The 25,540-nt window shown below is 39.8% G+C and overlaps 2 protein-coding genes across 7 annotated transcripts; one reads left to right on the top strand and one right to left on the bottom strand.

Annotated features, from left to right (window-relative positions):
- The first annotated feature begins 4,349 nt into the window (after nt 1–4,349).
- Nucleotides 4,350–16,179, top strand: SSB (small RNA binding exonuclease protection factor La). Of its 3 annotated transcripts, XM_059704166.1 has the most exons (12): nt 4,350–4,506; nt 6,026–6,097; nt 8,324–8,427; nt 8,515–8,689; nt 9,582–9,689; nt 9,778–9,878; nt 12,272–12,343; nt 12,660–12,702; nt 13,091–13,231; nt 13,787–13,973; nt 14,104–14,235; nt 14,534–16,179. In XM_059704166.1, the coding sequence occupies exons 2-12, from the start codon at nt 6,035–6,037 to the stop codon at nt 14,620–14,622; spliced, it is 1,215 nt and encodes a 404-aa protein (XP_059560149.1). In that variant the 5' UTR covers nt 4,350–4,506; nt 6,026–6,034; the 3' UTR covers nt 14,623–16,179. The 3 variants fall into 3 exon arrangements, with proteins under 3 accessions (XP_059560149.1, XP_059560150.1, XP_059560151.1); XM_059704167.1 differs by lacking the exon at nt 8,324–8,427; XM_059704168.1 differs by lacking the exons at nt 4,350–4,506; nt 6,026–6,097 and adding an exon at nt 7,878–7,898.
- On the bottom strand, nt 14,623–23,790 carry METTL5 (methyltransferase 5, N6-adenosine). Of its 4 annotated transcripts, XM_059704170.1 has the most exons (8): nt 23,575–23,789; nt 23,309–23,464; nt 21,054–21,168; nt 20,534–20,715; nt 19,269–19,351; nt 16,821–16,872; nt 15,105–15,154; nt 14,623–14,725 (listed from the first exon to the last, which is right to left on the bottom strand). In XM_059704170.1, the coding sequence occupies exons 2-8, from the start codon at nt 23,415–23,417 to the stop codon at nt 14,687–14,689; spliced, it is 630 nt and encodes a 209-aa protein (XP_059560153.1). In that variant the 5' UTR covers nt 23,418–23,464; nt 23,575–23,789; the 3' UTR covers nt 14,623–14,686. The 4 variants fall into 4 exon arrangements, with proteins under 4 accessions (XP_059560153.1, XP_059560152.1, XP_059560155.1 ...); XM_059704169.1 differs by having other exon boundaries at nt 23,309–23,789; XM_059704172.1 differs by lacking the exon at nt 23,309–23,464.
- Nucleotides 23,791–25,540: the final 1,750 nt, after the last annotated feature.

The raw sequence follows: 25,540 nt of genomic DNA, 5'->3' as shown, positions 1-25,540 counted from the left end.
CAAAAGAATTTAAAAGATGAGAAAAAAAAATATCCTTTTTAGCCCCACACCTGGAATCAGCCATTTCTCCAAGCAACTCAGATGTCTGTTAGTGAGTAATGGTATTTTAAGATCTTTAAGCTCTAGGGATGTTTATTGCTATTAAATTTCAAGACTGAAATTAAAACACACAATAATAATACAAAGGTAGAAGGGTAATTAGAGTTAAAACTTTCTAAGATCCTGGAATTGTCGGGAAAGTGGTAAAAGCAACACAGGGTGTTTACCCAACTTCCTCTCTCCTAACATCTATAGCCCCTTTGCCCACAGAAAGTTTTCTGCTTCTCAAAGTCGCCTATGAAAACAATTAGATTAGCACATTATAACTCATTTGCTTTATCCCACCCCCTCTCTCACACAGACACATCCCAGTCTCAGAATATGCAGTTTAGGTATGAATTTTCAATACTCCTGGAGTTCTTCAAAATTCCAAACAGAAAGCAAAGGAGAAAGTGGGGCTAAAACTGACAAACTACCACCTAGCATTCCTGGGCCTCTTCCACACCAGGGTTGGCCCTGCCCCGGCATGGTCCCGGACCTTTCTCCACCTCCAGGTTCTTGACTTGTGCTGGAAAAATTTCAGTACGCGAGCTTCAGTGAAAGTGAGAGTAAGTTTCTTAAAGCTTCGGACTGAGGCAAAGGAAGGACCCCTGGAGACAGGACCAGGAGGTAAGCTCGGATGAGTTGCTGCTACCACTTGCTCCCCTGGGTGCAAGTCTCATCCGACCCTTAGCGCTTAGGATAGAAGAAGCAAAGTACACAACTAAGAAAGGGGGCACGGGCCTGCTCAAGGAACAGCACACACTGGTGTCCTTTGTCCTGTGGGTTTTATCTGTTTTCTACCAGTGGGAATTTTAGGAGAAATCCCAGGGGAGGATCTCAACAGAATGGTTAGTAGATTTCTGGGTGTGTCGTTTAGTATGCTGATGTATTAAAATGAGCCTGTACGCCCGGCTCAGTTGGTTGAGCATCATCCCAGGCACCAAAAGGTCACCAGATAGATTCCCAGTTATGGCACATGCCTGGGTTTCACCTCCATCCCCCAGAAGGGACATGCAGGAGGCAGTTGACTGAGTTTCTCTTTCTATCTTTATCTGGGTCTCTATCATCTCTCTCTTTCTCTCTCTGTCCCCATTCCTCTCTCTCTCAAATCAATTTTAAAATAGAAATAAAAAGTTATTTGAAATAAGTTTAAAAAATAAAATTAGTGTGTAATGGAGGTTAGGGTTATTCTCTGCTTAGTTTCACCTCTATCATGGATTAGTGTGCGTATATGTGTTTTATCTTTCTCCCTTTCTAAGGTGATTTAAACCACCTGCTCCTAGGTGTCTTTGGTTAGGGACGACAGTCTTATGATTTATCAGCTGACTATTACTTGCTCAGCTATTCCAGCTGATTGTTCCGTCATTTGTCTCCGTTTTCTTATTCCACTTGCCAGGGAGTTTTTCTAGTTTCTTACTAACCTGTCTTACTGGGACTTGGGTTTTTAGTCACATGGGAGAAAAGAATGTTAAGGACTTTTAGGAAATAAAAAAATAGGAAAGTTTTACAGGATTTTGTTCTCCATAATTTTTTGAAGGCCTTTGAAAGTCATAGAGCTTTTTTTCTGCTTTTCTATACTCCAATTTCTAACATAAGGCATTTATTCTTGGGGCCCAGCCAAGTTCTCATAGGAGGACTCTTCAAGATAACATTTCCCCCTTGTCAACATCTTAGGATGTCCAATGAACACAAAAGACACATAAAACTATATTCTAGTGTTTTTAAGTAAATATAGAAACCCAAAGTTATTGATTTAAAAATATATATATTCTCTTTCTTACCTCAGCTTTTAAAAGAAGTTAAGAAGGCAAGGTGATGGAATTTATAACCTTTATCTCTTTGAACAAGAAGAAACTTCTCTAAGAAGGTGTGGGTCAGGACTTGCACACTGTTCAGAAGCCCCATTAGTCCAAGCTCACCAAAATCACAGCAAACACCTGGTTTGTGAAATGGTTGGAAAATTTAAATCAATATTGTGCCCAATTTAAATTACCATTATTCTCTTAGCTGGACACAGCTTTAGTTTTCAAGTGCATTTTGTGACTTTGTACTCCCTAGTTGCGGTTTTCATCTTGCATGTACTATTTTGAAAAGTAGTTCTAACTGGGCATCTTTCCATAGTGACATCTGTGGACCTCTGTGTGTTTATTCCATAAGTTACAAATAAGGATGTTCTTGGCCATAGCAATGGATGAGCTGACGCTTTGAAATACTTTTTCAATGAGAAAACTCGAAGTTTTATGAGAAAACATCTGCAAAAGTATATTAAAAGCCATCTGTGGAAGTAGCTCAGCATCCTGACTCATAAGTCCAGGATCAGGAACTTTCTCATCAGATTCCATCCCTGTCTTTCCCACTCCTTGCCGTAAAAACCAAACATTTAGAAGAATTTAATGTGAGGAAAAGGAGAGCTACCCAGGCAGCTGCCCAGTGTCCTGGTCTCCTCGACTTGTAAAGCAGCTTTAGGCCTGGCTTGGGGGAGAGTTTGCAGCCAGTTGTTTTTTTTTAATACTTGTTTTTTTAAACATATTTTTATTGATTTCAGAGAGGAAGGCAGAGGGAGAGGGGACAGAAACATCAATGATGAGAGAGAATCATTGATTGGCTGCCTTCTGAACACCCCCTATTGGGGATCAAGCCTGCAACCCAGGCACGTGTCCTTGACTGGAATCGAACCCGGGATCCTTCAGTCCGCAGGCTGATGCTCTATCCACTGAGCCAAATCGGCTAGGGCTGCAGCCAGTTTTTTGACTGGAGAGACACCTTGCCTTGTACTTTTTTCCTGATGAGCAGGTAGATCCCTGTTGACAATAGTAACAATATAATCCATAAGACACTGTGATCCTATCACTCTTCTGTTCAAATCTCGTGATGACACCTATAGGGGTGGGCAAAAGTAAGTTTACAGTTGTGAGTATAAGAAATGGGATTTATTCTTTTAAGTTAATAAAGCTATTATAAATCATAACCTGCATGTCTTTCCACATGAACAACCATAAACCTACTTTTGCCCACCCCTATATTTCATTCCGAGTTAAAGTCCTTACATGTATGCTATCATAGACTGATGCAAAGATGGGTAGCCATATGTTCAGGTAAAAAGCTCAGTCTTGCCCAGCCGGTGTGGCTCAGTGGTTGAGCATCGACCTATGAACCAAGAGGTCACAGGCTCAACTCCCAGTGAGGGCACAGGCCTGGATTGCAGGCTCGATCCTCTGTAAGGGGCGTGCAGTAGGCAGTGAATTGATGTTTCTCTCTCATGGATGTTTCTATTTCTCTCTCCCTCTCCCTTCCTCTCTCTCCAAAATTGATAAAAATACATTAAAAAATAAAAATATTAAAAAATAAAAGCTCAGAGTCTTGCCCTGGCCTGTGTGTTCAGTGGTTAGAGGGGCCACAGGTTCTATTGTCAGTCAAGGGCACATACCATGGTTGCAGGTTCAATCACCAGCCCTGGTTGGGGTAAAACATTTTTTTTAAAGAATAGTTTATTGACTTAGAGCAAGAAGGGAGAAGAGAGAAACCTCGATGTGAGAGCTTAACATCAATCAACTGCCTCCTGCATGCCCCCTACTGGGCATTGAACCTGCAACCTGGGCATGTGATCTGACTGGTAATCAAACCAGGAACCTTTTGGTGCATGGGAGGATGCCCAACCAACTGAGCCATACTGGCTAGGGCACAGTATTGTTTATTATTTCATTGTTTAATTACACCACAACGTAGTTACCTGTTCTTGTTTGGTGGACATTTAGTTAATCCCCCCCCCTTTTTTTTTTTGCATTTATACATTTCTATGAATATTCTTGAGCATGTTTTTTTTGTGCACAGATGTGAAAATTTTCCTAGAATATATTATTAGGAGTGGATTTTGGGTCGTCTGCTATACACATTTTAAACTTTAGCAGATATTACCAAGTTGCTTTCTAAAATGACTGTACTGCCCTGGCCAGGTAGCTCAGTTGGTTAGAGCATCTGATACGCCAAGGTTTCTGGGTTTGATTCCCAGGCACATACAAGAAGCAACCAATGAATGCATAAATGCTGTAAATGGAACAACAAATAATCTCTCTCTCTCTCTCTCTCTCTCTCTCTCTCTCTCTCTCTCTCACTCACTCAAAAACAAACACTTAAAAACAAGTATTTACGCTAACATCCTCTATCACTCTGCGGGACACTGCAACCCAATTTCCTGGGGAGGGCAGAGGAGTAGGGGCGGGACTACATCCGCATCATCACGCTGCGCCGGCGCCCGCCAGCCTCTGAGCCGCCGTAGCCGCGCTGCCGTGGCCGCTCGCACTCGGCGCAAGGGCTGCCGGGACAGTCCCCATCTTCTTTGCGCGCGCGTTAGAAGAGGCGACGCCGCGGCGGCGAGGCGTTCTCAGTGGTCGTGTGGCCCGGCTCTGCGGAACCGGGACCTTAAAGGTGAGCAACTCCCGGGGCTAACGAGGAGGGACCAAAGGCCCAGCTTTGCGTGGCGTACCTCGGCGCCTTCCCTTTCTTTGCCGCCTCATGCTGGGCGCCTCGGCTTCTCTCCTTCCTCAGGTTGGGCTCCTGGGCCGCGTGGGCCGCGGCCGGAGGCGGCGCGCTGGTCCGGGAGGGGAGAGGGGCCCTGAGGGGAGTGCGGGAGCCGGGGGTTCTGCGCGCGAGGTTGGGAGCCGAGCGAGCCGGGGCTGCTTTGGGACGGGTCCCTGGCGGGGCCTTTGGACAGACGCTGCCCGCCTCCCCGCTGCGTCTTTAAAGTTTCCTGCCTTCGCGGCCTTGCGGCGGCGCCTCGGGCGGGCGTGGGGGCCCCTCTGTCAGTCCCCGGGGGGGTTGGCGCGGCGGGACTCCGCGGGGCTCCTGGGATCCTGTGGGACCGGGTGAGGCCCGGGGATCGGGGCTGTAGCTGTTCCCTGGCCGAACTCTCGGGTGTCTAGGGTCCTCTTCGCGCACTCGCTCACTCGCATCAAGGCTTCTGTGCGAAATGTTAGCTGTGGCTAATACCGCCCGTCTTATTTACATTCTGGGGGGACTGTGATGAAGCCAAGTTCCAATGGGGTCGGCCGAGAAGCCTGGTGGGGCCTAGATCGCCTTTACCCCTCCCCCCTTTGTTTTCTAAGGGGCCCTAAGTCACGCTAATAACTTAGGGATGTCGGTTGTGGTCGGCAAACCAGTGCCTATGGTGGAGCAGACTGGTAGGGGGATGTGCACCGGTACAGCCGTGTTGCCAGGGCTGGCAGTGTGCATCCGTCCAGGTTACTGCGGAGCAGTTGCAGCGCCTGCGCCCGGCCTCCGAGGACCGTGCCAGGAGGGGTCGGCCAAGGGCAGAGACACTTTCGCCCCGGAGGCCAGCAGCTCCAAGCGAGGGGCCGTGGTTTTGTGTCCCTCACACACCAACCTCACAGCCTCCTTCTCCCCGGCCCTTAGCCGGAAGCTGGTCAGTTACCGATCGATGATTAGAGAATGGGAAGGCGCGCTTACCCCAGCTTTTCCTGGTGTCAGCGTCTGCAGGCTCTCACGCTGTCGCTTCGTCGGCTGCTTCATGGGCAGCATCGAGTTGGGCCCTGGCAATAATAGGTGACTTTTTTTTCCACCTGAAGTTATGATACTTGGTCTTTGCAGGTAAAGGTTTCAGCAAGTCAAACTGTGACTAGTTTTAAAAGGAATTTGACCCACAGCAAACAAGTGGGGCTGAGATCCATAACGAAGATCACCACTTGCTTTGTTACAGAAGATGGAGCAGTGATTTCCTTACTGAGAGGGGTGTGCACCTTTTCACGCTCCCACCACTCATTCCAGAGCTTTCTCTTGTTGAGATTTGAGAATCGAGTAGAGGAACTAAAAATTATTGATTTATTTTTAAAGAAAACAGTGGGATATTGGTCATTTTAAAACATTCTTTTTCTGATCTTGAGTTTTGTGCTAAAAAACAACAGTAATACCAATTCGGGAAAATTTACAGGTGGCCACAATGGCTGAAAATGGTGATGAAAAAATGGCTGCCCTGGAGGCCAAAATCTGTCATCAAATTGAGGTATGATCCTTGTACTATTCAACTGTGGAAACGGGCTCTTTGAAAGGAAATTTAGGGCCTCAGAACAAATACAGAAAGAACTTCTACTTTTGGTCATATACTGACCCATTATCCAATATTTGGCTTGTCTTTGATTCTTGGAATTAGTTGTACATATAATAGTACAACTGTTTTATATTGATGGAGCCAGTTCATGAAACCTGAAGACTACAGGCATTTCAAAAGATAACATTGTAGACTGATGTTACATACCTTTTTTCTTTAGTTTCCTAGTCTGTAAAGTGAGGATAATTGTTCCTTCCTTATAAGGTGGCTGTGAGGGTTACATGTAATAAAATGTAAAACATACAGCAGAGTGCCTGGCACTTAATAAGGTAACATAATTCTTTGTGAAGGACCTTCCCTGTTACATAGCACTTTATATCTTTGAAGATCTTAGTTGTCATTCCTGCCCAAATAGTTCTTGGCTGTTGTAACTTTTAACAGAATATTTGTTTGCAGAGTCCACTTAGCATTTTTTAAAACTTTTGTATTTACAAGTTGAAGCTTTACAATAATGGCTGCTGTGGGTAATGTCTTAGTTTCTATTTTATGTTTTTACTGAAAAACTTCATATTATTTGGTGTGTTTTTGGCAATTCTCAACTATTTTTTAAAAAGTTTTACTTCTTTGTCATTAAAATTTCCTATATTGCAATATTTTGTACTAATTTCTTTGTGAAGAAAATTATAAATTATTCTGTGTTAATATTTAGAATAATATAAAGAAGCACAAAGAAACATTAATGATGTCCCTTATATACCCTGTCACCTCTCAGATCCCACCCTCCTGAGGTAATCGAGGTTAAAGCCCAATGAATACACTTTTACACTTTGGTCAGTGCTGACACGAACATAGTTTTTTTTTTTTTTTTTTTTTAATATATTTTATTGATTTTTTACAGAGAGGAAGGGAGAGAGAGATAGAGAGCCAGAAACATCGATGGGAGAGAAACATCGATCAGCCGCCTCCTGCACATCTCCTACTGGGGATGTGCCCGCAACCCAGGTACATGCCCTTGACCGGAATCGAACCTGGGACCCTTCAGTCCGCAGGCCGATGCTCTATCCACTGAGCCAAACCGGTTTCGGCGAACATAGTTTTTAATTCCTTCCCTTTCCTCCACCAAACATGGGGTGCAATATACCCCATTCCCTATTTGATATGTAGGGTATTTCCAATATTTTAGCTATAGCAGTTTTATCATGATATCTTTATATATAGATTAATAAACATGTTTACTGATTTAAAGGTTATACACATTTTTAAAAACTTTCAATAAGGCCAATTTACATCTCTGCCTGCATGACCATTTCTCTGTATTCAGGACAATACTAGGTATACTTTTTAGAATTTCGGCCTATTTGTCAGATGAAAAATGCTATTTCATTAATTTATATTTCTTTGATTAATAATGAACTTATAGTACATGTTTAGTTTTAGTAATTTTTTTTAATGTCCTTTATTCATTTTTTTATCAGTGTTTTCTGGGGGTTTTTCTTCCAGACCCTTGATTTCTAAGAATTATTAATAGACTTCTGTGTTTGTCTTATTTTTGGCATTCCAAGTAGTCACACTTGGGCCTTTTCATGTATAGTTTTTTCTTGCTTTTATACTGAGAAAGGGTGCTTCTATGCTTAAATTAGATATACACTTTTAACTTTTAAAAATTAGAGTGATTAACCAGTTTATTCCAGGTTTTAAATTTATTCTTTCCACACTGATTTGAAGCAAGAGGTTTTTTTATATACTAAATCCTTAGGTATGTTTTTATTTGTTGTTGACCTATCTGTTAATTACATTGTTTAATCAATTTTTAGTTTTACCTTTTTGTTAAATTTGTATTTTAAATATTTAATTTTATTTTTAAAAATATGTTTTTATTGATTTTAGAAAGGAAGAATGAGGAGGAGAGAGAGAAAAAGAGAAACATTGATTTTCTGCCTCTTGCACACCCCCCCACCGGGGGTCAAGCCTGAATCCAGGCATGTGCCATAACTGGGAATAGAACTGGTGACCTTTTGGTGCATGGGACGACGCGCAGCCAAACGAACAATACTGGCCAGGGCATGACATGTATTTTTAAAGAATATAACTTAGTGATGTGATAGTGATTAAAATAAAAACCCTCCAGAGTTGGAGTCAGTATTATACAATGATCTGAAATATATTGTAATTATCTTGCAGTATTATTTTGGTGATTTCAATTTGCCACGGGACAAATTTTTAAAGGAACAAATCAAACTGGATGAAGGCTGGGTACCTTTGGAAATAATGATAAAATTTAATAGGTAAAAACCTTTTAAAAACCATCTTTAGATTTTCTGTTAACAAGTGCTAGTACGAAGTCTTACAATGTTTTTACACATATTCTTCAGGTTAAACCGTCTAACAACAGACTTTAATGTCATAGTAGAAGCATTGAGCAAATCAAAGGCAGAACTCATGGAAATAAGTGAAGATAAGACCAAAATCAGAAGATCTCCAAACAAACCTCTCCCTGAAGTGACTGATGAGTATAAAAATGATGTAAAAAACAGATCTGTTTATATTGTGAGTGGGCCTTTAATGCAATTAATTATAACTTATTTATTTAGAAAGAATGGATGATAGAGTTGGTGAGAATAAGGGCTCAGGAATCATAGCTTCACTACTTATGATATGTCCCTCACCACCTACTATATGTTCTTAATCTCTTTAAGCCTTATCTTTATAAATGGGGATAATATTTTTACCTTATAGAAGTGTTGTGAGAATCAAATGAAAAACTCATATACCATTGGATAAAATATTTAGCATATAAACACCCAGTGCATATCACCTGTTCTTACTTGTCATCAGCTAAACTTGATAGCAATTTTTTTTAGTATATTAATTTTTAAGTATTTTTTATTCTGGAAAATTTCAGACATACAAAAGTAGATTGGATATATATATAATGTACAGTTTTCCAGTTGTAACAGTTAATACCTGATTAATCTTTTTTTTTTTTATTTTATTGATTTTTTACAGAGAGGAAGGGAGAGAGACAGAGAGTTAGAAACATCGATCAGCTGCCTCCTGCACATCTCCTACTGGGGATGCGCCCGCAACCCAGGTACATGCCCTTGACCGGAATCGAACCTGGGACCTTTCAGTCCGCAGGCCGACGCTCTATCCACTGAGCCAAACCGGTTTTGGCAATACCTGATTAATCTTGTCCTGTCCCTGTTCCAACTGGATTATTATTATTTTTTTCAACAACTGGATTATTTTGAATTGAATCCCAGATAAAAGAGTCACTCTTATTGTAGCAGATAGCAATAGCTCTTAACCAGAGCTGTCAAACATTTGAGGGAGGGAGGGATAGATGGATATCCTGGCTTCATTTCAAGACAAAAGGATTCAGAATTTCTGGCTCATTGTTTACCTGAGAAGTCATTTGTACATTTCTTCCTACTCACAGAAAGGCTTCCCTACTGATGCAACCCTTGATGACATAAAAGAATGGTTAGAAGATAAAGGTCAAGTACTAAATATTCAGATGAGAAGAACATTGCATAAAGCATTTAAGGTATGGTTGTATGATGTAACAGACTTTTTCTAGTTGAAAAATATATGGGACATAACTAAAAAAAAAATCTTTCTCCCCCTTTTAAAAGGGATCAATATTTGCTGTGTTTGATAGCATTGAATCTGCTAAAAAGTTTGTGGAGACCCCTGGACAAAAATACAAAGACACAGATCTGCTAATACTTTTCAAGTAAGTCTTTTTGCTGATGTTTCTTCTGGCCACTTATGTGGAATTGACACACTGGGGGTAAGGAATATGGAATAGCCTCCTCTATAAGTCCAGTAGTTTTGGTATCCATAGGATTCTTTGAGAAATGCTTGAAATTTGTTTAGTGGAAACTTAATCCTTTGAGAATACATAGAAATGTTTATTAATACCTCTTCTCTGTTAGCAGTTAGTAAATGAGGCTAACTTATTTTGCATCTAAAATTCATAATCAGGCTGGAGACTGAAGTTTGGGCTTTTGGTGTTAGAGAATAAATCACTGTACAATTTTTATCTGTTCTTCTCATAGTCTATATGCCTGTATTTTATATACTACAAAGGATTTGGATCACATTTTTTTTAATGTGTGTGTCTAAAAACTTGGACAAACCAGAACATTTGCATGATAAAGTTAGATGGAGGACCATTGTGTCCTGCTTTTGCATTACATAGTATAATTTTTCTCTCTTTACCGCGACCAGCACGGCTAGAGAGTGGACGAGTCCTGTGTATGGGGCAATGGGGGATTGAAAAAAAGAAAGAGACAGACAGACAGACAGTAGGGAAAACTGGGGCCAGGTGGGATGCTGCCCTCCAATGCAGAGACAGTGACCCAGAGCTGGTGCAGCGCGTTTATTATAATACAGCATGATACCAGAAAGTTTTACCAAAGTTTTAAGACAAAGGAAATTATGTGAAATCATGGTTAAGGATCAAGCTGCAATTCTTCATTCTTGTGGCTTCTTTGTAATTGTCACTCCTGGCTGAGTCCATTCCTGGCGCCTGGCTGAGCTTAGATAATGAAACCCACCCGTTGGCGCCTGAGCTAAAGGTTAGGCTGACAACATACCTGCCTCAGGCAAGGTATGTTTCCAGGAGGTGGCTCTGCCGATGCCCTGAACTCGGCCAACAATCAGCTCATGTGCCTTCCCCGGCGCTCTCTGCAACATAGTATTCTAAATATGCTGTGTGCTAAACTGGACTCAGAGATGCACTGTGATGAATCATGCTCAATGTTACATTCTCAAAAGTGTTTTTTATTTTAGACTTCACCCGAGGATATGTTTGTTGGTTTTTAAACAGAACATGATTATATTTAATACACAAGTTTGATACAACCAAAAAGTAAAATAATAACAAAAAAACATGGTATTTCATTTGCAGTGCATGAGAAATGGTTAACATCTTTATGACTTATTTTGCATCTAAAATTCATAATCAGCTTTTAAAAACCAGTAACAGAGACACTATAATGCAAGGAAACTGGAAAAAAATAAAATAAGTGATGATTAAGCATATACAATGATTTTGCTGAGCAGTAATGAATAATTTCTCTATAGTATCACAGTGAGCAGAATAAAGAACTGACACCTAATAGTCTTCAGTTTTGAACAGTATTGTACAGTTTGAACTCTCATAAAAACTGGGAGGCATATTGAGAGAAGTATCTATAATTAGGTGCCCAAGGATATGTTTTTACTGATTAGACTGGGGGCGGGGGGGTGGACATCGATGTGAGAGATAGCATCTATGTGTTGCCTCCCATATGTGCCCTGACCAGGGATCAAACCTAAAACTTAGGTATTTTCCCTGATAGGAATTGAACCCACTACCCTTTGGTATACAGGATGACGCTCCAACCGAGCCACCTGGCCAGGACCCTTCAAGAAATATTTTTTAATGTGATTTTTATAATTGTTCTTATTCTTGGGTCTCGGAGGGATTTTAGAATTTTCTCCTTTTGTGAAATGAACACTAGAAAACTCTGAAACTTACATAATTTCTGGTTTACTTTTAAAAAAACATGAATGAGCCCTAGCTGGTTTGGCTCAGTAGATAGAGTGTCAGCCTGCGGACTGAAGGGTCCTGGGGTTGATTCCAGTCAGGGGCACATGGCCTGGTTTGCCGGCTTCGTCCCCAGTGTGGGGCATGTAGGAGGCAACCAATCGATGATTCTCTCTCATGTATGTTTCTGTCCCTTCCTCTCTGAAATCAATAAAAAAATATACCTTAAAAAATAAGTAAAAAATACATGAATAATAAATGAAAACCAATATGAGATTGTTAATGGATATGGGATTTCTTTTGGGGGTCATGAAAATGTTTTGAAATTAGATAATAGTGATGGTTGTACAACCTAAATATATTAAAAAGCATTGAACTATATACTTTAAAACGGTGAATTTTATGGCATGTGAATTCTTAGTAAATCTGTTATTTAAAAAATATAAGAGTAACTTCCTTGATATCTTTTGAATTTTTAGGTAATTATGTTGATGGGAAAAAATGTAACATTCTTATGCCATGTCTTAAATAATTAAAAATAATTTGAAATCTTTGTTCTCATGAATTTAGCCTCTATATTTTGTGTCCTTTAGGGAAGATTACTTTGCAAAGAAAAATGAAGAAAGAAAGCAAAATAAAGTGGAAGCTAAATTACGAGCTAAAAAGTAAGTAAATAGAGCTAATAGAACATTTTAATTCCTTAAATCTTTACAAAGGTAGAGAGTGGTTCTGGGAAATGGGGCTGATGATGAGCTTTAAAATGAGTAGCAATAGGCTTACTTACCTTTTGCTCATGAAACATTGGGGTCTTAAACTGCCTTGATAATGTGGGGGACACATTGTGTATGCTAGCATTAGACAATCAGAAATTCCAAGGACTGGCTTTGGTTAAGTTTAGTGATCACGATCAAGGTTATCTTTACCATGACTTAATTTTCTCATATAGTAAGTGGAAAATTCTAATTATATTTTTATTTGTAGAGAGCAAGAAGAAAAACGAAAGTTAGCAGAAAATGCTGAATTGGTAAGTATATATTACTGATGTCTAAGAATTTAAAGTTGAGAATAAAAGATTTGAGGACTTTCCAGAGAATATGTAAGCAAATCTGTATTTGTCATTACACTAAAGTAATAGCCAAGTACTATTTGGCTAAAATTATTATTTATCCAGAGATGATTTAATAAACAGACTTATATAACTAAAATATGTAACTAATTAAATATTACTTGTTGGAGAAATTAGTTAAATCAAAAGCCATTGTAGAACAAAGGATGAAATGTACCAACTATTAAAGTACTTAAAAATAGCATTTTAGTTTCTAGTCTTTTCCTTGTATAGGTATAGAGTGGTGTAAGCTACTTCTGATTTGGGGTTGCTTTTAAGAAACTTATTGCCTTGTATGTTTTTATAGAAATCTCTAGAAGAAAAGATTGGCTGCTTGTTGAAATTTTCAGGGGACCTAGATGATCAGACCTGTAGAGAAGATTTGCACATCCTTTTCTCGAATCATGGTGAAATAAAATGGATAGACTTTGTCAGAGGAGCAAAAGAGGTTTGGAAACATTCATTCATATGCTTTATGCCAGTGTTGAAAAATCCACAGAAATTTATCTTTTAGATGAAATCATTAGTAGAGAGAATCACTGTTTATGCAAATAGCTTCTCTTTAATTACTTGTCCATTTTGTTATTGCTTTGACTCCATGTGATACCTGTATTTTGTTTAAAAAATATATGTTTATTGATTTTTAGAGAAAGGGGAATGGGGAGAGAAACATTGATCAGCTGCCTCCTGCACGCCCCCTACTGAGGATGGAGCCTGCAACCTGGGCAAGTGCCCTGACTGGGAATCGAACCAGTGATCTGGTGCATGAGTCTACTTTCAACCACTGAGCCATACTGGCCGGGCAATACCTGATATTTTCTGTTATGCTATAAATAATTGTTGGATCAGTGACTGCAAGTTTTGTAGTATCTTCCTGATGTTCACTAAAATTCATTGAAACTGGTAATGGCATGGAAGATTTTGCAGACTAGGAAAATTTACTTTGAAGGTATTAACTGTGAGACTAAAAACTTAAGGGTGTGGCTTTTTGTCTTTGATGTAGGGAATAATTCTATTTAAAGAAAAAGCTAAGGAAGCACTGGATAAAGCCAAAGATGCAAATAATGGTAACCTTCAATTAAAGAACAAAGAAGTGACATGGGAAGTACTAGATGGAGATGTGGAAAAAGAAGCATTGAAAAAAATCATAGACGATCAACAAGAATCCCTCAACAAATGGAAGTCAAAAGGTTATTCTTATTTTTTTCTGAGAGTTTGGATATTTACTCATTTGCTTGAGTAAAAAATATAATAGGTGTTCAAAGACAGTGACAAGATATTTAAAACATTTCTTTACTGATTTCTCAATTGCCTCTCTAGGTCGCAGATTTAAAGGAAAAGGAAAGGGAAATAAAGTTGCCCAGACTGGGTCTGCTAAAGGAAAAGTACAGTTCCAGGGCAAGAAAACTAAATTTGATAGTGATGATGAACATGATGAAAATGGTGCATCTGGTAAGTTTTTCCAAGTCATTTGGTACTTACATGAGAAATTATTTGTGGGAGAGAATATTGATGTAGTTTTCCAGTTTCTGTATGAGTGGCATTATTGGATTGCAATTTACCCTGGTTGCAATTTACCCTGGTTGTGCTGTTTTTACAAATGGATAACAAGGATGTTTGGAAGTTAAGGTTAGAGAGCAGAAGGTCTGTACTACAAGAAAAGCCTTTTCTCATTGGTAATTGTGCTCCTTACTAAAATAGAGTAATCCTTACAATGAACTTAACAAAAATTAATTCTGTTATTGTGTAGGACCAGTAAAAAGAGCAAGAGAAGAAACAGACAAAGAAGAACCTGCATCAAAACAGCAGAAAACAGAAAATGGTGCCGGAGACCAGTAGTTCAGTAAACAAATTTTGTATTCATTTTAATTAGGTTTTTAGCTGCATTTGTCTTTGGAGGCTTTTAAAAAGAAAACCGAATTAGGTCCACTTCAATGTCTACCTGTAAGAAAAGAAAATTTTTTATTGTTTAGCTTGTCTTTTTGTTATCCAAATGAGGATTTTTTTTTTAATGTACAGTTGTATGTTATTCAGATGATTCAAATATCAAAAGAAAGATTCTTGTACTAAATTGCCTTTGTAATATGAGAATGTATTAGTACAAACGAATAAAATGTATACTATATAAAAAGAGCAAAAACTTAGTTTATTTTTTCTTTTTCTGTCGAAAGTATTTGAGAAATAATTTATCTTAAACTAGAGTATTGGCTGTGCATTATAGGCTGTTCCATAATCTGTCTCCCAGGCTGGCTTTCTGTATTTACTCAGGCAACTTGATAAGATAAGAATTAATTACTTATTGTAAAGTTCAAGAGACTTACTGATTTCTTTTTATGAAATTTGTATGATGCTGGCAGGTCATATCTCAGCTCTATAAAAAAAAAAAAAGGCCACTTAAGGATAAAAACTGTATTTCCAAGCATTAACCACCTTTGACTTAAAAAAACCCCATGAATTAAGAAAACACTAAATGCTGGTAAACTGAAGATTTTAGACCTGTCACTTTAACTTGGTATCCAAGGACTGCCATGTATCCCCAAGGTTACCCATGGCAAGTTGAGTTTGGCATTTCTGCTACTTTGGTAATTTATACCAAAATTTGAGGTTATAGGGAAGAGTTTAGAAGCATAACAAGTGGACAAAAGTATATCCTATGAAAATGATAGTACCATCCTATTTTTAGTTTCCTAATCAATAGCTAGCAATCTCATACCTATTTTAAAAAGTTTTATTGTCTGGATTTTAGTAATGGTAGTAAGTAGCCATGTATTTTCCTACTATGCTCTCAAATGAAAACCAACCTTTTCATATTCCTTTCTAAAGTATAATGTAGGTCCTCCAAACTTACTACTGATCCATTTTAGCGGGATGGCAATGAGTCTACCTATCCCTTCATATTTTACAATATAAATTCTAACTATAGGTCACAGCTCTCAAATTTTAATGTGCATTGAGGCGCAAGTTGTAATTCAGTAGATCTGAGTGGAGCCTGAAATTTTGCAAGTCTAACAAGCTCCCAAGGGATGTCAATGGTCATCATCTAAAACCACATTTGGAGTAGCAAGGCTCTGGTTTGGTATTATACTGGAATTGTTCTAAGGTGCTCCATGTTGCATATTCTAATAACTTAAATTACATAAGGAATGACAATACTGAATATAATAGAAAGACTGACCTTTTACACATTATATTAAGAACAGTAATAGATCTAGTTATATGGTTAACACCATCGTGCTAGTTCATAGTTTATTATTGTGTAAAAACATTTCCCCTTATTGTACTCTTACTTCAGACTTTTCAAAATTATTTGGATTACAGTTAGCTTCTAGTTGTATGCTTTCCCTATTTTAATGTTTGTGAGTATTCAGTTTACTAATAAAAATGTACCAAGCATGATTTACTCAGTGTGGATGATTATATTCTATCCCCTACTAAAAAAAAGCTTCATGTTATTTGACTTCAGGGGCAATTAGAAAATTGAAAGACAGGTGATCCAGCCCTAGCTGGTTTGGCTCGATTCCAGTCAAGGACACATGCCTGGGTTGCAGGCTCAATCCCCAGTAGAGGGTGTGCAGGAGGCAGCCAATCAATGATTCTCTCTCATCATTGATGTTTCTCTCTCTCCCTTCTCTGAAATCAGTAAAATATATATATTAAAATAAAAAAGAAAAGGCAGCAATAGTTTAAAAAAAAGACAGGTGATCCAGGCATAATCTGGTGGTATTTTCCATGAATGGATTTCAAACTGAGGTCTGACCAACTCTAAACCCAAGCTTTTCAGTTATTGAAGCTATAAAGGGTCTGAACTTGGAGTGACCAAATACTTGGGTACTATTAGAAGTTTTCAGTAAAATGCAATACATAAATTGGGACAGTCTTAGACAAACATTGATACCCTGCCTTTACTCCATTTGTCACACTAAAAAACGTGATTTACACTATCTTCTTAGCACCTGTATAAAAATTCTGGTTTGGCTAATGCATTTTGGCTTTCTTAGAATTTAGATTTGTTTTATGAGAAACTTAAAAACTCTTACCTGCAATGATGTCTATCTTGATTTTCCATTCTGCAGCTTTCTTTTGAATATGCTGAACATAATAACATGTTAATGTGAACTGATTTGTAAATATTTTTAAATTGCTTTTTACTAATACTTGGTATTAAGTTTTCAAAAAATTCAAGCTTTTAAAACTTCATTAGAATTTAGATCCTTAAATTTTTTTCAATTGATTGGATCACATTTAGAAAATAAACCAAGCCATTTCAATATATTTAACCATCTGAGCCAAATTACATATTTAAATAAAATCCAAGTCACAAAGTTATTATTTCAGAAATACATCAAAGTGTACAACGTAACCGTGGTTTCTGCAGCATTATTTCATCAATAATATATAACTATCCTGGAAATGATTCAACAGAGATCTGTGTACCTGGTCAGTGGCAGTAGGGGATAGTAGTTAAGAACATGGTCTCTAGAACCAGACAGCCTGCATCTGAACTGCTGCTCCGCTACTTACCAGCTTTGTAACCCTGAGCTACTCATTCTTTTTGTGCCTCAGTTTCTTCATCTGTTAAATGAGGATAATAATGGTATCTCTCATCTGATTGTTGAGGAATATGAAAAGTGCTTTGAACTGTCCTGGCACACAGTAAGTACTAAATGTTAACTACTTATAGGTCTAAAATTCTTGAACTACTTCATAAAATTTTTGGTTATAAAAATTGCTTTATGAATCTTTAAAAGTATACACATTTCAACATAAATGGAAAAAAAGTTGCCCATAATCCCCTCAATAATTTATGTGCATAATCTGCTAGAAATCTAGAAATACTAATATTTGGTATAAGCATTTTATTCATGTTGATAGTACAATTAAGCTGGTTGATAAACTAACTTTCCCTAAATTTTAGGGAAATACTTTCATTATAAACAACTAGGGGCCCGGTGCACAAAATTCGTGCACTGGGTGGGTGGGTGGGTGGGGGGGAGTGTCCCTCAGCCCAGCCTGCCCCCTCTCACATACTGGGAGCCCTCAGGCGTTGACCCCCATCACCCTCCAATCGCAGGATCGGTCCCTTGCCCAGGCCTGACGCCTCTAACAGAGGCGTCAGGCCTGGGCAGGGGACCCTCATTTCCCCCCATCACTGGTTCTGCCCCCAGCCCAGGCCTGATGCCTCTGGCCCAGGCGTCAGGCCTGGGCAGGGGTCCCCAGACCCCTCAGATTGCTGGCTCTGCCCCTGGCCCAGGCCTGATGCCTCGGCCAGAGGCGTAGACCCCCATCACCCTCCGATCGCAGGATCGGCCCCTTGCCCAGGCCTGACGCCTCCGCCAGAGGTGTCAGGCTTGGACAGGGGACCCCCATCTCCCCCCGATCACTGGCTCTGGCCCCCGCCCAGGCCTGAGGCCTCTGGCCCAGGAATCATGCCTGGGCAGGGGACCCCCATCTCCCTCTGATCGCTTGCTCCACCCCCCGCCCAAGCCTGACGCCTCTGACCCAGGCTTCAGGCCTGGGCAAGGGGACCATCATATCCCGCCAATCCCCGGCTCCGCCCCCTACCCAGGCCTGATGCCTTGGCCAGAGGAGTTGATCCTCATCACCCTCCGATCACCAATCACCGGATCGGCCCCTTGACCAGGCCTGAGGCCTCTGGCAGAGGTGTCAGGCCTGGGCAGGGGACCCTCAGCTCCCCATGGTTGCAGGCTCCACCCCTGCCCAGGCCTAACGCCTCTGGCCTAGGTGTCCGGCCTGGGCAGCAGGGACCCACAGCTGCAGCGGCCCCGCGATCGTGGGCTCCGCTTTAGGCCCAGGCAAGGGACACCTAGCTCACGGGACTGCCAGCCTCGACCGTGCCCAGCTCCCATCACTGGCTCCACCCCTACTTCCTGCTATCACTGGCCAGGGCGGCAAAGGCACCTGATTCTCCGATCATGCCCTGCCCCCAGCTCTTAGCTCCCCTCTGGGTTTCCGATCACTGTCAGTGGCAGGGGGCTTCTTCCTGCTTTCCCTTTCGCCTCCCTGCATTGTGCCTACATATGCAAATTAACTGCCATCTTGTTGGCAGTTAACTGCCAATCTTAGTTGGCAGTTAATTTGCATATAGCCCTGATTAGCCAATGAAAAGGGTAGCGTCGTACGCCAATTACCATGTTTCTCTTTTATTAGTGTAGATACTGACACTGTGTTTGTGCATGTAGTTTTTTCTTGAATTTAATAAATAATCCTAGTTTGGGTATATTTTCGCATTTTTGAAATCTAGAATTTCTGTATAAGAATACAGACTTGCCTGGCCAGTGTTGCTCAGTAGTTGAGCGTGGACCTATGGACCAGGAGGTCACAGTTCAATTCCTAGTTGGAGCACATGCCCAGGTTTTTGTCTAATATTTACATTTACTTACCAGTAAATACATTTCATAGCAAATCCTTACAACACTCATGATTTCAAAAATAAATGACAGAATATCATGATGATTTGAACTTACTTCTCTAGTTGAGGATTTGTGTAAAGAATATACTGCTGTTCTTGCCATTTCCAAAGCAGTCTTCAGAAATGCCATATCTGTTCCTGTTAACAGTAGAAAAAGCTCCAATTTAAATTATAAACCTGTTATTGAAATAGAAGATTAAATGAATACCAGGTATTAATAAATATGAAAATAGCCACTTCAAATTCTGCAAAAAGACAGAGTACAAATAAGTAAAACATCCAAATATCTTATAAGTTGATAGAATAAAACCAGAACTATAATGTCGTATTTGAATAAGGATAAAGTAAAAATTTTAGTATATCCCAAATTAATAACTTTCAAAGAAGGGAGAAAGGAACAGAATAGTAATTAGAATCAGGTGGGGATGGAAGGGTGCAAGGAGGACTTTTTAAAACTGCATGTCTTTTCCTCTTACTGATTTCCTACCCTCCTTGCGCACAGCATTCACACAAAAAAAGCCACAGTGAGTCACTGTTACTGAGAGAGGTTCCAGCTCTAGCCGGTTTGGCTCAGTGGATACAGTATCAGCCTGCGGACCGAAAGGTCCCGGGTTTGATTCATGTCAAGGGCACATGCTCGGGTTGCGGGTTCACTCCCCAGTAGGGGGCGTGCAGGAGGCAGCTGATCAGTGATTCTCATCATTGATGTTTTTATCTCTCCCTCTTCATTCCTCTCTGGAAAAAAAAATAAAATAAATTATATATATATATGGGGTTCTAGCCTTGGCTGGCATGGTTTAGTGGTTAGAACGTCGGCCCAAGAATAAAAGAGTCTCGAGTTCTATTCCAGTCAAGGGCACATACCTGGGTTGCAGATTCCCCACCCAGGCTGGGGTGTGTGGGGGAGGCAACCATTTGATATGGATCCCTCACATGGATGTTTTTTCTTCCCCCCTCCCCCCGCCACTTCCAATCTCTCTAAAATCAATGGAAAAAATATCCTCCAGGATTAACCAAAAAAAGAAAAAAAAAAAGGAGGTTCTAAATAAAAGTATAAAATACTTTATAGGATTCATAATCATTCATAAAGGGCAGGTAAATAAATCATGGAGTATAAAAATATTTTTTTCATTTAATACAAATTTGTGAAAACAAAGACTGAAAAATTCAATTCCCTATCCATGCATTAAACAAATTGAAATTGTAATAACTATAGATAAGAGATTGGTGTATTTACTGTAGAGTGATAAAAACACTTAACCTAAACAATCAACAAGCAACTGGTTTTTAAAACCAATATACCTGAGTTTTGTTACTAACCTTTATTATTTTTGGTTCCAAAAGGAGGATTCATAATTACTGTATCAAACGACTTGGACATTCTGTTAATTAATGAGCACACATCACATTGAACCATGTCAACATTTGTTAACTCGAACTCTTCCACATTCCTATTAAATATTTCCAATGCATCTTCATCTATGTCAAATCCAACACACAACCTATAAATACAAAACATAGACAAAGATCCACTATTTATGGCTTCCAAGTCAAAACAATAACAATAAAAACCATAACTCAACTGGCAAAGTAAGAGTGAGTGTTACCTTTCAACAGCATGATTTCCCAATCTGGCAGGGGTTGGAAACTCAGGTTTGTTTACAAGGGAGACATCTGCCTGCTGGTGTTACTGGTTTTATTGTTGTTGTTGTTGTATTTTTTTTAGTTCTGCTTGTTCAAAATTAACTCATTATAGTATAGAGTCCCATAAATATAACCAGTTGATCCTATTTATGCTTATTAAAGTCACCCCATACCAAAGAATATATACTGGACCTACCCTGCTCCTAACATTGCAGTTCCGATGCTGAGTACTCCACAACCACATCCTAGATCTGCAACCACTTTATTTTCAATGTCATCATATGTGTTATGAATTGTATACAGCATACATGCTAAAAGATCAAAAAACATATTAGAGAATAAGTAAGCAAGTTGATGACCAAAATCCAATTTGTGCAAATGACTCTAAAACAATTTGTATTTCATTATCTAGTCCTCCCCCAAATGGTACCCTAGAACATAAGGCATAATACCTTGGTATGTAATACAAAGTCTCACACACAAAAATAATAAAACCCATACCAGTGGTTCCCCAAAACTAGTCTCTGCTGACAATGCCAAGAATGACAAAACTTTGAGGTAAATGAGAAAAATAAGGTCAATGTTTTTCCCCTCAACCTGTTTAAAGCATTGCCATCCACACACATATATCAGTTATCTTTGATGTTGAAATATTTTTATGAAAGGATGGGAAGAGTAAATAGGTTTTAAAAATATCTTTCCTTGTTAATATATAAATTTGGCAATGCTATATCGGTGTCCAAAATTATTTTGAAATTTTACTGATTTGTGAAATCTGTAAGTCCAGGAACCATGCATTAACATTAAAATGGCACAGAACTTTTTTGCAACAAATTTGTCACCAGGTACCATAAGCTTAAACTAGAATGGGAAAGGAAAAAACTAAACCCACAATATAGCTTTTAGACTCACATATTTAGACACATATATTTATGATCTACAGACATATATTCATAATCTACTAATACAGTGGTTCTCAATCTTCCTAATGCTGCGACCCTTTAATACAGTTCCTCATGTTGTGGTGACCCCCAACCATAAAATTATTTTCGTTGCTACTTCATAACTGTAATTTTGCTACTGTTATGAATCGTAATGTAAATAACTGATATGCAGGATGTATTTTCATTGTTACAAATTGAACATAATTAAAGCATAGTGATTAATCACAAAAACAATATGTAATTATATATGTGTTTTCCGATGGTCTTAGGCAACCCCTGTGAAAGGGTTGTTCGACCCCCAAAGGGGTTGCGACCCACAAGTTGAGAACCACTGTACTAAGAAGACCTGATAGAACTATTGAGCTGTAGAGCAGAAGCTACTGAGATTGGAAAGGGATATTTCAAATACACAAAGGTCTGGTATATGCTGAAGGTTACTCATGAGTAAGATCACTGATATCTCCCTATGGATATATGAACCCTACAAGGATTACTGGCCATCACTGATGGCCCAGGATCCAGTTTTATCAAAAATACAATTATGGGACATCTCAGGCCGACTGTGCTGTCCTGATTATAGCTGCAGGTGTTGGTGACTTTGAAGCTGGTAAAGAATTAGCACATCCATGTGCATGTTACAACTGGCCTTTTAAAAAGCTGAAATCCACTTAGAAACCCTATAACCTGAGATAGTTAATAAGTCGTTATCTAAATTGAGTGAACTGGTCTTAATATTTGGTTGAAATTATGACAGTTTGTTGGAGTTAAGTTCCTTGACATTCACTGGCAGCCTAGAAACAAAACCATGTTGGAGCTGGACGAGTTTCCTCCTTGCAGGTGTTGCCAACAAATTAATTTTCCTAAGACTCCCCAATGACTTTGATCATACATTTATTAAATATGAATAGTTTTTCCTGTATTCTCTCCTGTATTACTGGTATCATTCTCTCAGATCAAGCAACACTGATTCTCACTCAGATCATTTTTAAAATTGAAATGCATCTTCATAGTTATATAGCGCCTATTCTGGATTTGTTAAAAGTCCTTCAGCTAGCCAGCTCTAGTATTCATTTCTAGGACAGGGTATAGCATAGAATCTGTGCTGACAATTCCTTGCAAAAGGAAATGGATCCTTATTTTACAAATATTTACTGAGCTCCTAACTAGTATCAGAAACTCTTCAGACACGGGGCACTGTGTGAAAAAGCCCAATTCTTTTCCCTTGAGGAGTTTACAGTGTAATGAGAGAAACAAACACATTAAAAAGACGTCTGACAGTATTAAGGGCACGCAGAAGCCAAACAGTAAAATGGCAACGTGTGTGTCTGTGTGTGGGGTGTCTTTAGCTGTGGTGTCAAGGAAGCCCTCCCTAACGTGCTATGTAACCTTTCAGCAGATTTCCTCTGGACGTTCTTTGTCTGTAAACAACTGTCCTCATTTCAGTATAGAGCGAGCAGACAGGACTCACCCACCCGAGAAGCAAAGGCGTGGTCACCAGCCGCCCTACCTGCAATGTGCGGCCTGGTGGGATACTGTTCTAGGAGTAACTTGGGCTTTTCGAATCCATCCACTTGTTGCAGGCGACTCTCTAGTTCTTTAAGTCTTAATTTCTTCATTTTTTTTTAAAAAAAGTGTGGGTTCTCAGGGTTTAACGGCACCAGATCTGCAGAGAAATTATTTAACCTGAATTTCCCGAGTCCCCAAACCCCCGCCCATTTATCAGCGCCGCTGGCCCAGGGGCCGGGCAGGGGACGAATGGCGGTAAGGACACACCGGCAAGGCCGTGTGCGTCTCCTCCCGGCGCTATCGGCGAGCGGAGTCTTCCGCCAGCCTCTGAGCAGCCTGCCTCCAGGGTATCCCGCGCCGATCTCAGGATCCTCGATCAGCGGCGGCTCCAGCCCGGGTTTCAAGCACCGCATCGGCGCATTTCAAGAGGTTGCTAGCGCCGTGGCTGGGGCCGGAAGCGCCGCTAACCAGGCGCGCTCGCGTTCGTCCCAGTGCTGCCTCCGAGCTGCAACCGCGGCCTTGCTCACGGGTTCCGCTGGCGACTCAGTGCTCCTCCACCTCCACTCCCGCCCTTCTCTCAGAGCCCCAGCCGGGTCCTCCCACCCCCACCACTACCCCCCGACCCGTTACACTCAAAGGATAGGGGAACAAAGAGGGTGAAAATGATGGGGAAAAGAGGGTGAAAGTCACGGTCACTTTGTTTTAATGCCCAGTGTAGCCCTTTCTGCCCTCAGTCTCCCAACTCCCCTCTCAAAAAGCAGCGATGTCCTCATCTTTGCCTCCTTGGTCATGAGCATGCCCTATTTATTATAACTTTGTTTCCCTCTTTTTAGGTCACCCGTGTCACTTCCTCAACTCTCACAGGGTAGTGATGTCAGAGAAACCCAAAGAAGAGAGAGTTTAAATGAAGAAATAGGTAGTAGTGTGAAATGCTGGAAGGAGGTCAGGCTTTCATAAGAGTAGGAGCAGAAATCAACTTGTAGTGGATATTGAATGGAATGAAAGTTTCGGAAGTAGAAAGAATAAATGTGAACACGTTTTAAGAAATGTGCCTACGAAAAGGGGAGTGAGAATTGGTGGATTTGTAAGGTTAGGGGAAGCTTTCGAACAGGTTAAAGCGAATAGAAAGGTAGGGATTCAAAATACAAGAAAGAGGATGTTGGATGGAGTTAGGATCCTGAGAGGTAGATTCTGTGCTTAAGTGAAAGGATTGCCTTTAATCTGCGAAATGGGCCTTTCTTTTCATTATTTTAAAGGAAGAAAAAGAGGTGGTTTAGCCTGCGGACTGAAGAGTCCCGGGTTCAATTCCAGGTTGTGGGCTCCATCCCCAGTAGGGGGCGTGCAGGAGGCAGCTGATCAATGACTCTCTTCATCATTGATGATTCTCTCTCTTTCTCCCTCTCCCTTCCTCTCTGAAATTATATATATATGTACATATATATAGTGAAAATTATATATATATGGACGAGAATGAAGTAGAGGAAGTGGTGTCTGAGGCTGCTGTTTCCTGTGAAAAGTAGAATTCAAAGTTATCTGTTGTAAGGATTAAATAAGTTAATACATAAAAGTTCTTACACATAAAGTTAGTACATAAAGTTCTTTGTCACATAACACATACCCAATAGTTGTTGTTGCTGGTATTTGTTGAGGGAGGTGGCTAGAGTAAGGAGTTTGAACCAAATGGATAATTGAAAGTAGCCGGATATATGAAAAGAAAACAGACCTATATGTGGTTGAAAACATTTTTTCTATTAAAAATTTGATTTAAATTTTTATTTTTAGATAATTGTAAATTAATATACAATCATAAGAAATAACACATAGAGATTCTCTATATCTTTTACTCAGTTTCCCCCAATAATAACATTTTGCAAAACTATAGTATCACAACTGGACATTGACAGATACAGTCAAGGCACAGTATTTCCATCACCACAAAGATCCTTCGTGTGGCATCATTTTAGCTTTCTATAAGCAATGTATGACCAAGTTCCTATAACCAAGTTCTCCATATCCTCACCAACACTTATTATTTTTCATTTTTAAAATTATAGCCATCCTATCAGGTATGAAGTAGCAATTACTTGCGGTTTGATTTATATTTCCTTGATGAACATTTTAAAATATGCTTCTTGATAATTTCTATAGCTTCTTTGGATAAATAATGATCCAAATCCTTTGCTTATTTCAAAATTGGGTTATTCATGTTTTTATTGTTGAGTTGTAAGAGTTC

Source organism: Myotis daubentonii, chromosome 7 (assembly GCF_963259705.1).
Source record: "Myotis daubentonii chromosome 7, mMyoDau2.1, whole genome shotgun sequence".
NCBI lineage: Eukaryota > Metazoa > Chordata > Mammalia > Chiroptera > Vespertilionidae > Myotis > Myotis daubentonii.
The sequence above is the reverse complement of the archived record's forward strand: the minus strand, read 5'-3'. Positions and strand labels throughout refer to the sequence as shown.